Source organism: Macrotis lagotis, chromosome 5 (genome assembly GCF_037893015.1).
Source record: "Macrotis lagotis isolate mMagLag1 chromosome 5, bilby.v1.9.chrom.fasta, whole genome shotgun sequence".
Taxonomy (NCBI): Eukaryota; Metazoa; Chordata; class Mammalia; order Peramelemorphia; family Peramelidae; genus Macrotis; species Macrotis lagotis.
The window spans coordinates 238,440,870-238,453,158 of record NC_133662.1 but is presented as its reverse complement, the minus strand read 5'-3'; the positions used below and the strand labels follow the sequence as shown (position 1 = coordinate 238,453,158).

Sequence of the window (12,289 nt, the reverse complement as noted above, 5' to 3'; positions counted from 1 at the left end):
ATGAGCAACAAAAAGAAACACCACCATTGAATAGACAGGTTGAATAGATACTAGGCCAATAAAACATTTTTGACCACAAAGTGGGTGACTTATTTGAATGTCTACACTGATAACAAAGTTTGACTTTAATCTGCTGGGTACCCACTCAACAAATACCAAGAAATACATACCAAATACATACATCCACAAGCACTGCTACTTTGAAAAAAAAGTTTTGGTTTTTCTTTTTTATTAATTTATGAAAGGGCAGGGAGAGAGAAAAGCAAATAGAGATTAAGAAATTCTCTGTTTGGGCGGCTAGGTGGTACAATGGATAGAGCACCGGCCCTGGAGTCAGGAGGAGGACCTGAGTTCAAATCCGACCTCAGACACTTAATAATTACCTAGCTGTATGGCCTTGGGCAAGCCACTTAACCCCATTTGCCTTGCAAAAACCTAAAAAAAAATTCTCTGTTGAACTGAAAGGAGGGATATGAATTTGAGGGAGATGCTTACCGCGTTTCTTCAGCTGCATCAGGGACTTGGGGTGCTTGGGGTGGGTTGGAAATGTCTAAATAAAACAAAAATATAATATTAAGAATGAGGGGCCATGTTTCCTATTCACTGAAGGTCAAGGGGACAGAGAAAGGGTGGGGACTAAACCTTTGAAAATAATTTCTTAAATTAATTGATTTCTTTCTCCTAAAGGAAATCTACCCAAATGGAAAGACTTTAATAGACTTAATTCCATATCCCTAATGCATTCCACTTCAATAAAAGTATATTTTTGCAGTTGTGATCAATCAGCAAACATTTATTAATCACCTTGTGCCAGGCTAAGAGGTAGAGGCAAATCTTTTTTCTGACACATAATGGTTGTGAAACCTTGGGCAGGTTGCTTGATTTCCTTGGGTCTCAGCTTGCTCATCCAAAAAAGGAGAATGGTTGGACTAGCTGGCCTAATGCTATCACTCTGATACTAAATGAACCTCATCCACCAAAACTGCTGCCATAACAGCCCAAAAGATCTTCCTGACTCTCCTCTTTCCTCCCTCCAGTCTACCTTTTACCCTTCTAGATGAATTTTCTTTATGCAGGTCATGTCATTCTTTTGCAGAAGACAGAATCTTTGCCTCTATCCTACTCAATGAATATAATTTAAGAAGTGAGAGCATGAGAGGTCATAAATCTCGTAAGCTCAGAAGTTTAAATGTATTGTCAGCAATATGATGAGCCCCTGTGAGGTGGAAATCAGTTTACTTTAAAGGTTAGAAACAGGCCAAATCAAGGGCAAGCCAATCAGCAGTGGTGTTGGACCAATGAGTAGGTCAAGTATTTCCAGTCTGGGATAAATGGGGAGGTCTCATCTTTAAAAAAAAAACAAAAACAAAAACAAAAATTCTGACCCAGTCTTATTTTACCTAATTCAACAGAAGCATTTGGGTAGATTTCTATGAACTTCAATGTAGAAAGTTTTGATTGTGTTCAATTCATATTTAGAAAACACAAATATTCAACTGTTAGAATATTATAGAGATTCTCAATGACACATGATAACTCAAGTTTAGAATATGTTCACATATATAAAGTCTTTAAGATACAGAGAAGTATGTAGTATAGACAAAATACTCTAGAAGAACCAAGATGTCTGAATTTTATTCTTGGCTCTGTTACTACCTAGCTGCCTCCCTCTGCTATAGAGGATCATAAATATAGAGCTGGAAAGGAACCATCAACGGCTAGTTCAAGTTCTCACTTTAAAGATGAGGAATCGAGTCTCAGAGTGATTTTCTTAAGATCACAAAGCAGAACCCAGGCTCGCTGCTTCCAAATCCATTTTACAAGTTGTCTACCTGAGTGTCTCCTCCTCTGTAAAACGGGAAGAAGAGGAGGAAGAGAAGGAGGGAGTGGAAGACAGTATTGCCAGTTGATTAGAACAGGCTACTTCACTAAGGGGAAAAAATGTGGAGGTGGGGAGATGGAGACAACTCAGAATGATTAATAAATCTCCATCAATATAAGGTCTGACTTTGAGAGAATTTGGCCAATTCCTCTTATCAACTGAACTGTCTCATGTCAATTGCACTGAGCCATGTCAGTCGCACTGCTGTCCTGTCAGCCGCACTGCTGTCCTGTCAGCCGCACTGAGCCGTGTCAGTCGCACTGCTGTCCTGTCAGCCTCACTGAGCCGTGTCAGCCGCACTGCTGTCCTGTCAGCCGCACTGAGCCGTGTCAGCCGCACTGCTGTCCTGTCAGCCGCACTGAGCCGTGTCAGCCGCACTGCTGTCCTGTCAGCCGCACTGAGCCGTGTCAGCCGCACTGCTGTCCTGTCAGCCGCACTGAGCCGTGTCAGCCGCACTGCTGTCCTGTCAGCCGCACTGAGCCGTGTCAGCCGCACTGCTGTCCTGTCAGCCGCACTGAGCCGTGTCAGCCGCACTGCTGTCCTGTCAGCCGCACTGAGCCGTGTCAGTCGCACTGCTGTCCTGTCAGCACTGAGCCGTGTCAGTCGCACTGCTGTCCTGTCAGCAGCACTGAGCCGTGTCAGTCGCACTGCTGTCCTGTCAGCACTGAGCCGTGTCAGCCGCACTGCTGCCCTGTCAGCAGCACTGAGCCGTGTCATGCTGTCCTGTCAGCCTCACTGAGCCGTGTCAGTCGCACGCACTGCTGTCCTGTCAGCCGCACTGAGCCGTGTCAGTCGCACTGCTGTCCTGTCAGCCTCACTGAGCCGTGTCAGTCGCACTGCTGTCCTGTCAGCCTCACTGAGCAGCTGCTGTTGTCAGCCGCACTGCTGTCCTGTCAGCCGCACTGAGCCGTGTCAGTCGCACCACTGCTGCCCTGTCAGCTGTCCTGTCAGCCGCACTGAGCCGTGTCAGTCGCACTGCTGTCCTGTCAGCCTCACTGAGCCGTGTCAGTCGCACTGCTGTCCTGTCAGCCGCACTGAGCCGTGTCAGTCGCACTGCTGTCCTGTCAGCCGCACTGAGCCGTGTCAGTCGCACTGCTGTCCTGTCAGCCGCACTGAGCCGTGTCAGTTGCACTGCTGTCCTGTCAGTCACAGTGAGTCCTGTCAGTTGGCTCTATGCCAGTCACTAAGCCACTTTGCACAGTGCTCCACCTAAATGTCTTGGGGACTCTGTTTCCTCATTTGGAGCATGTAAAACTCCATGTTTATGAACCTACATTTGCTTCTTTGAAACTTTCAGCCATTGCTCTTGTTTCTACCCCTTGGAGTCAAAGAAGAAGCCAAATTCTTCTTCCATAGGCCAATTTTTCAATTGCTTGTTCCTCCCAACTTCCAGTGCTCTCTTCTCTCAGCTCCTTCAGACAACCCTCCTATGCCATCTGGCTAAAGCTCTTTGTCACTCTAATTGCCCCCCTACAGAGGCTCTCCAGCCTACCACTCTCCTTCCTAAAATGTGACCTCTGCAAAAGAACATATTACTTCAAAATGAGTCAGCTTTCATTCTCTGTAAAACAGGGATACTGGAGGTCACTGATCTCTTCTTTGCCATTCTGATATTTAGAAGCGGTATCATTTCTCTGATACCAGAAGATGTTGAAAGAGCAAGTCTGTACATACATACATACACTGAGTCCTTAGCGCCATCCAGTGGCTGGCAGCCAAGGAATTTCCTATTTAAAGTTCTTTCCCTTGTAGGATGCCTCATAGACTAAATGGAAAACATTTCTCTGCTACATTCCACAGTGGATATGGAATTTAAATCCAATTGTTAAGGTGGCACATCAGGAAAAGTGTTGAACTTGGAGTCACAAGTCTTGGGTTCAAATGTCAACACTGCTACTCACTTCCTGGGTGACCAAGGGTAAGTTCTTCTTTTCTTTTTTTTTTTACAGGTTTGGAAAGCATAGAGATTTATTAAAGGAAGTTACAACATATTAAGAAAGTAATAGAAAAGTTTAAAAGAGTTTAAAGAGAAGACCATGTGGATTGCTGATTGAATTGGCCAGGTCAGCTGATCAGGGTTCAGCAGGAGACTGGAAGGTAAAAAAGCAAGTTCTTACTTTCTCTATGACTCAGTTTCCTCCTCTGTAATAGGAGAAGACTGGGACTCAACAGTTTGTAAGGTTTTTTTTCCAGTTCTAAAGCTTTGATCCTATAATTAAAAACTATAATCTGTTCTCCATTCATGCAATTGCTTTGAAACCCTTTTTGGGGGATCTAAAGATATTCCTCACGGTGGCCAGAAGGTGGCACTGTGCAGCAAGTCTAGGCAGGCCAATGGCTGTATCTTATGAATTCAACAGTGCACCAGGGACTCAGTTTCCCCACCTGTAAAGTGGAATAGCATCTGCCTTGCAACTACAAGTAGGGAAGATGAATGAACAAGAAAACAATCAGCACAGAGGGGGTGGGAGAAGAGGGGCACTGCTTATCTTATGAGTTGAGAACCCATCATATCTCAGGAATGTGTGTGTTGGGAGAGGAGGATGTAGCTTGGTGGATATGATCATGTGCTCATGAAAGTCACTTCAACTCCCTGGGACATAGTTTCCTCTTCCAAAATCTTGGCTTCTTCCCCTAATGCCTATAAATATATATTCCCACCCCCATACTTAAATAAACTTCCATTTTGCACCATTATCCTTTATCTCTTCATGATTCAGCTTCTAAAATGGTCTACCCTTTCCTCATTGCCCCTTCCCTTTTCAAGCCCTTGCAACCTGTTCCCCAGCTCCACCTTTAATGGATATAATGTCCTCCATCTGTCTCTCACCTACTAAGTCCAATGGTATACTTGGTCTCTCCAGTTTTTGACACTCTCCCCACTTTTTCTTGCTTTCTATGATACTGTTCTCTCCTGATTCTCCTCTAACCTATCAGACAATTCCTCCTAAATAATTTTTGCGGGATTATCATCTATCTCCTTTTTCCTAACCCCAGTAATCCTTCAAGGCTCTATCCTGGACTTTTTTTTCTCTATATACAGTCTAAACCTGGTGAGCTTTCATAAATCCAATGGCCATATCTTTCTGCTCAGCCCTAGTCTCTCTCCTGAGCTCCAGTCCTGTTTGCTGGATGATTCCACCTGGATACCCCATGGACAATTTAAGTTTAACCCTTTCTAAATAGAACTCATCTTCCCCTCTAAACCTCTCCCTCTCCTCCTGATTCTTCTCTCTATCCTTCAGGACCCCTAGGGTAGCAAACTTTGAAATCATCCCCAAATCGTCCTTCTCCTTCCCTTTTATCTCCTAGAGGGAGGTAGGAAGCAGTGTATATAGCACGGGGCCTGGAGTTAGAAAAAATGTGAGTTCAAATCTGGACCAGGTATATACTAGCTGTGTGACCCTATGCATGTCACTTCATTTCAAAGAGTACCAGATAATTCTCTAAGGCTATAAATTAAGTAGTCGAAGCTGTCCTGCATTGCTAAGTCATCCATTATACCAATGAAATTACAGGTCCAGTGAAACACACACACACACAAAATGCTATATAATCAGGAAGAGAAAAGCACCATTGGAAACCAGTTAGTATAATCTTGTTTTGTGGAGGAGGGAACTCAAGATCCAGAAGAAACAAAGCTAAGTCTAGACCTTGGGTCACCTGACTCTCAGGCTAGACCTGGGTTAACCATAGCTCCCCCTCCAGTGGCATGGCCCCTTCCAGCCCTCCTCCTCCTCCTCTCCCCATCATATAGTGTCCACTGAGCTCAGGGACAGCTCTCACGAGCCATACAGGGAGAGGCTCACCCAAGACAGGAAAGGCAGAGGTAAATGGGGTGACAAGTGGTTAGTAGAATCCATACCAACGACTCACCTGGGAAGATAAACTGCTGTCTATGATGGAAGTAGTGGGCAGCTTGAAATAAAAGAGGAAAGCGAATCACACAGACAAACAACAAACACAGCCACGAGAAAAATGTTAATAGAGATGGTCAGTGGCAGGCACGTGCATTAAATGACCTAGACTCGGGGGTAACCTGGGGCACCTGGTTAATTGAGATCTTATCCTTTGCCCGCTCCCCACAGGCCTCTCAGAGAAGAAGGCAAAGAGAAAAGGGTGGATGGTCCAAGGTTAAAACAGAGCTGGCAGAGAAAAGGGGAAAAGGAACTGTTTGGAAATGGGGACAGGTCCCAAAGTCCCAGTGTCAAAGGATTTTGCATTGTTGTCTGTGTGAAAAGAATGGAGGCCTTTGGGGGCAGCTAGGTGGCACAGTGGATAAAGCACCAGCCCTGGAGTCAGGAGTAGCTGAGTTCAAATACGACCTCAGACACTTAATAATTACCTAGCTGTGTGGCCTTGGGCAAGCCACTTAACCCCATGGCCTTGCAAAAATTAAAAAAAAAAAGAATGGAGGGCTTAGAGAGAAGAGACATGTGACCTTAGATAGTCTGCCCCTTTCTCGACTCACTCCAGTAAATATATGAGAGACTGGAACAGATCACTTGTAGAGGCCTGACCCCTAAACTCTACACCTCTCAGCTAACTCATGGGAACCAGTTTGGGGTCTGACCCTCACTGGATCTCCCTGGGAGATCTCATTGGATTCCCCAGAATCCTTTTTTCAAAGTATGGCTCTCGGTCTCAGTTTATATCTAAAAATGGGGCTAATCACCCTTCCTCCCCCAAGTTACAGGTGTGTGTAAATGGAGGCTGGGCATGGCGGAAAGCACCTTGGAAAAGTTAAAAGGACCTGGAAAGTCAAGGCATAATCTTCATTATTAATGACAGCCCTAATCAAAGAATCAAAGCTTGGTTTTGAGGGGTCCATTCAACTGGGCAGGGTTATAAGTGGGTGAGCCTTCATTTATGACTTTTGGCTGAAGCTGTGCCACCTTGGGCAAGTCACTTATCCACACTGCCTTGCAAACGCCCCCCCCAAAAAACATTTAGAGGTACCTAAGGGGCATAGTAGATAGAGCACCGGCCCTGGAGCCAGGAGGACCTGAGTTCAAATCTATCCTCAGATACTTAGCAATTACCTAGCTGTGTGATCTTCGGCAAGTCACTTAACCCCACTGCCTTGCCAAAAAAAAAAAAACCCAACAACAAAAGACAACTTTCGGCTATAGCTTCCACCACTGAGAGGGCTGAAGACATCTCTGGGGTTAGGTTACCTCCTCAGTCATTCACACTTCAGTGAGGATGGTGGGTGATTAAGGTTTGCTTATGGATCAGAGCAAACTCTTTGTACTGGGTCTATACAATGGGGCTACAGCAGACATTCAGAGAGAGATCCAGAGAGCTGATTTCACACAAGAGAAAGAAATCAGATTTAGGGAAGCTTGGGCAATCACACAGCCCCTACCCCGACCCTGGGAGTCACTTATGGCAGCCAGGAAGATCAGAAAGGTGGAAGGAGCAGTGTTGGGACCCTAGAAGAAGAGGGGGGAGGCATGTGGGGCCCCAGGAGAAGAGGGAGCCACAACCCAGCTCCTCTGGACTGGTTCTAATCCATATTAGCCTCAGCCTACCAAACTATCCCTGAGCCTTAAGATACCCCCATCCTCAATAAGGGGGTGAATGGGTCGATAGAGAAAGATTGAAGCTGCTCAGAACTGAGTTGAAGAAGCAGAAGAGAGAAACAGGAAATCCATTGGGACTGAGATCATTCAGTGCCACGAGCTGGCAGAGATTTATGTTAGCTCCCAATTTAAGTCACAGAGAATTCCTGTGGCATGTGCAGAGCTCTGAGAAATGATCTCAAGAGGGAAGCAGTCCTCAGCTATTTCTGCTCTCAGGATCCTCCTTCCCCACCCACTCAATCCTCCGATCTCCAACCCCCCCCCCCCAAAACCCAGTCTCTCTCTTCAGACAGGCAGAGGTGCTTCAGGGAAGGCAGCAAACTCATAATACTTGAAGATGAGCCAAAGTCTTATCTACACCAAGAAGGAAAAGCCTATGAGATCTCCTCTCTGGGTTAGATCACACCCCTGCCACTCCCTTTTACTGTCCTTTATCCATCAAATAAATATAAGAGAGATGCAGGAATGGACCATTAATAAAGGCTACTAAGCCCTGACTCTCCCAGATGCCTCATTCTAGACAGATGACCCCCCACTCTCATCACCACCCACCGAATCTCACATCCCTTCTAACCTTTTCTCAAAATGTGGCTCTAAGATGAAAACCTGAAATTCAAAAAAGTATTTTGAGGTTTCAAAGTATTTGGAGAGCATTAGCTCAGTGGGCATTACCATGCTGGAGCATCATAATATCCCTGTGAGTGGTATTATCCCCATTTTACAGATGGGGAAACTGAGATTCTGAGTGACATAGTGACTTGTCCATTATCCCCACAGCTAATAACCAGGTCTCTCCTCCTGACCCCGCATTCAGTGCGCTTCCAAGGATAACAAACTTTCCTACTATGAAAGTTGCTGCGCTTTCATTCTTTTCAGTCATGTCTAACTCTTCAAGATCCCTTTGGGGATTTTTCTGAAAAAGTTACTGGAGTGGTCTGTCAATTCCTTCTCATTTTACAGGTTAGGAAACTGAGGCAAACAGATTAAGTGACTTGCCCAGAGTCACATAGCTAATAAGTATCTGAGCTGGATTTAAACTCAGGCCTTACTGAACCCAGGCCCAGAACATTATTTTACTGTAATGGTATAATCTTAAAACTGGAATAAATTATATGATAAGGATTTTTGAAAATTTTGATCAGAATTAAGCTTTAGCCAGTGGGGTCTGGTAGGAATAGGCCTGACAAATCCAATACTACACAACCCACTTGTCAAAGAAAGAAATCTTAAGTCCAGACCAAGGCCAGACAGGGCAGACCTTGACCAACAGCAGCTGCACGTGGTCAATGAAGGAAAAACTCCAAGGTGCTATAAAACCAGGGCAGAGAGTTCCTCTTCCAGCAAATACATTTATGAGACTGAATTTCAATACAACAAAGAACAAAGCCCCAGTGGGGAAGCCTTCTCTGCCGATGTGGATTGGGAGCCATTCTCTGAGAGCGGTCACAACTCCAGGGTCCGAGTCATACTTGAACCCAGGCCTTTTTGACTCTGAATTTTACTCTCATTCCCCACCCCCCATGCTGCTCTCCTTGGGGATAAATGGAGCTGGGGTCAGCCTCTACTAGCTTCCTTCTCCATCACTGCCAACTCTGCCTCATTTCTAAGCCCAACTGGCCAACTGGCCAATGGAGGTCACTCCTCGTAGGGGAAGAGCTGGGGGATAGAATTCTCACTCTTCTCACACAATTAAATGCTAATGAGTTAGAGTCATGCTCCTGGCATGAACCTGAAAATTGTTACTTCTCAGAAGGAAGTGCTTACCTGGCCTGCATTCATTCTCCAAGTGGCCTAAGCCTACCCCTGACTACATATTCTGCAGCCCAGGGGATAGCCCTAAAATGACCATTCTTCAGCAGAATCCACCTTCCATGAAGGGAGAGAAAGTTCTGCATAGTTTCAAAGATCTAGCCAGTGGGCCTGCTAGGAATAAAGCTGAAAATCCAATACTGTGCAACCCATTTTTTAAAGAATGAAATCTTAAGGACAGACCAAGGTCAGACCTGAGGTAACAGCAGTTCCCCTAAGACCCAAGAAGAGCCAACAGAGAAAGTTCACTGGAGACATAGAAAATCCAGATTCCACCACCCAGACAGAACCTGCCAAGAGCTCCCCAAGCATCAGACCCCAAGCAGTCACCTGGGAAATTAAACCTGCTGTCCCGCTGAGCCATCGGGGAGGGGTTCGGGGGTGTCGTTGCACTGGGGGGATTGGAAGACTGGAAGGGTGCTGGGGAGGAGGGTGTGGAGGAGGTGGTGGATGATGGATTACTGCTGGAGTCCAGGTGATTCACAGCCGGGGGGTGTTCCTGAAAGACATGAGGGATTAGATGCAGACATTCTCCAATGTGAGAGATCTAATGGTGGCCCACTTGAGGACCCAGCAGATCTGCCAGTCTGGGAGAGGCTCTCCTGTCCATGAAGCCACTAAAATCTCTTCTCCTAGAGCGACCAAAGAGTGTCCAACTGGATTGAAGGGACCTTGCTGTATGGGAGTCCAGATAAAGAGGTGGGAATTGTGCCAGGTCTTAGAAGAAAGTAAGATCTGGATAAGCTAGGAAGAGATTGTGTGTGTGTGTGTGTGTGTGTGTGTGTGTGTGTTTATGAAGGAGGGAAGATTACATCATGAGCAAAGGCAAGAGGGTGGGGAAAACTGAAACTGAGCAGGGGCCAGAGAGGAGGAGATAGACTGGTGGAGCAAATGCTCATGTTGAGGAAATGGAAAAAAATGGGACAATAATAGTAATATTAATAATAGCAGGGGCAAGTAGGTGGTGCAGAGGATAGAGTATTGATTCTGGAGTCAAGAAAATCCAGCCTCACACTTACTGTGCCACCCTGAGCTACTCATTTAACTTTGCCTCAGTTTCCTCATCTGTAAAATGAACTAGAGAAGAAAATGGCAAACCACTCCTATATTTTGACCAAGAAAACCCCAATTTCTTCCTCACAAAAAATATAATAGTTGGAATATGTTAGAATAGTTCAAGATTTCAAAGCCCTTTCAGATGTGATTTCATCTGACCAATAGCAGGAGCTCAGGGAGCATCAAATTTTGGTACACCCTGAGTGACAGGCAAAGGGGTCTGGACTGTCTATAGAAGCCACAGAAAATGACCTTGGCCAAGTTTTTTGTTCCTGGTCTTTGAGGAGGGCAGTGACAGGATGAAAAATTGCCCATGTACAGACTGAAGGGAGAAAGTGGAGGCAGGAAGCCTGCAAGGAGGCTGCTGAGCCCTTTCCACTGAACAGCCAGAACCCAACTTGCCCTTTTCCATCTGCTATCTTTAGCCCCTGCTCGACTGACTGGGCCTTGGTGTGCTGACCAGGGGCAGGCACCACTTGTAGTCACTACGGCCTTTTCCTCATACATCTGTAGGCACTGACACGCAGGCACTGGGAGGGAGAATGAGGAGATGCCTTCAGGCTTAACAAGTGGGGGAGCCAAGGGCATACTAAGCCAGGGCAGGATAGCATCACAGGTCATTAAAAAAGACAGACATAGGGGTGGCTAGGTGGCACAGTGGATGGAGCACTGGCCCTGGAGTTAGGAGTACCTGAGTTCAAATCTGGCCTCAGACACTTAATAATTACCTAGCTGTGTGGCCTTGGGCAAGCTACTTAACGCCATTGCCTTGCAAGAAACTTAAAAAAAAAACCATATAAGAAAAGACAGACATGCCCACATGTGGGGTGCAGAGAAAAATACCTAACCTAGTACCAGTACCTGAGTACCAGTCCTCAGGGAAGGGAGGTCACAGCATGCCCTCTGCCCTGGTTCAAGGGTCATTTCTTGAACCATGCCAGAATTAAATCTATATGAAGGACATTCTCCTTGCTAATCAGTTTGCTAAAAAACAGTGATGGGTGGCTCTGGTTAAGTGAATAATTTTTCTATTTTGAGTCTGAATTAGCAGAAAAAAATGAACAGAATTATAAACTCATGATGTAAGTTCCAGGAATTTAAAAATCATGGCCCAAGGCTCAAACTGGGACCATTTTCTGTTTAAAGTAAGCTGAAAAGATTTAAACATTTTACCTAACATTTATCACTTTAAGGCTTGCAAAGCATTTCACTGATACTTCAGAGTAGCTGGGTGATGCAGAAGATAAAGCATCAGCTCTGGAGTTGGGCAGATTTGAGTTCAAATCCCACCTCAGGTTCTGTGACCTGGGCAAGTCACTTCTGTTTAACTCAGTTTCCTCTTTTGTAAAAGGGGGATAATAACAGAGATTACTGTGAGAATAAAATGATTGGAAACATTGAAGCATTATATAAATGCTAGTTATGATTATTGCTGTTATCATTATTTTATTATAAATCCTAACAACAATTACTATCATTATGATATCCTCACAACAACTCTTTAAAGTAGCTGCTATTTTGGGATGGCTAGGTGGCACAGTGGATAAAGCACCGGCCTTGGAGTCAGGGGTACCTGGGTTCAAATCCAGTCTCAGACACTTAATAATTACCTAGCTGTGTGGCCTTGGGCAAGCCACTTAACCCCATTTGCCTTGCAAAAAACCTAAAAAATAAAATAAAATAAAATAAAAAAATAAAAATAAAGTAGCTGCTATTCAACATGGGGGTGATGATCAACCTTGATAGACTTGCTCATTCCATCAGTGCAACAACCAGGGACAATTCTGGGCTATCTACAATGGAGAATACCATCTGTATCCAGAGAAAGAATTGTGGACTTTGAATAAAGACCAAAGACTATTACCTTCAAATTAGAAAAAAAAATCCATTATCTTATTATGTAATTTTCCTATCTCATACTTTATTTTTCTTCCTTAAGGATATGATTCCTCTGTCA

General features: G+C 45.0%; 1 protein-coding gene across 5 annotated transcripts in view; it reads right to left on the bottom strand.

Annotated features, from left to right (window-relative positions):
* KSR1 (kinase suppressor of ras 1) overlaps window positions 1–12,289 on the bottom strand; it is a 230,070-nt gene that overhangs the window by 28,816 nt on the left and 188,965 nt on the right. For 4 of the 5 annotated variants that reach the window (XM_074189015.1, XM_074189014.1, XM_074189012.1 and 1 more), the window contains 3 exons: window positions 9,607–9,775; window positions 5,759–5,800; window positions 496–550 (listed from right to left, as the gene is read on the bottom strand). In XM_074189015.1, the coding sequence (XP_074045116.1) occupies window positions 496–550; window positions 5,759–5,800; window positions 9,607–9,775 (266 nt within the window). The remainder of the gene's footprint in view (window positions 1–495; window positions 551–5,758; window positions 5,801–9,606; window positions 9,776–12,289) is intronic. The other variant, XM_074189013.1, reaches the window with a different exon arrangement.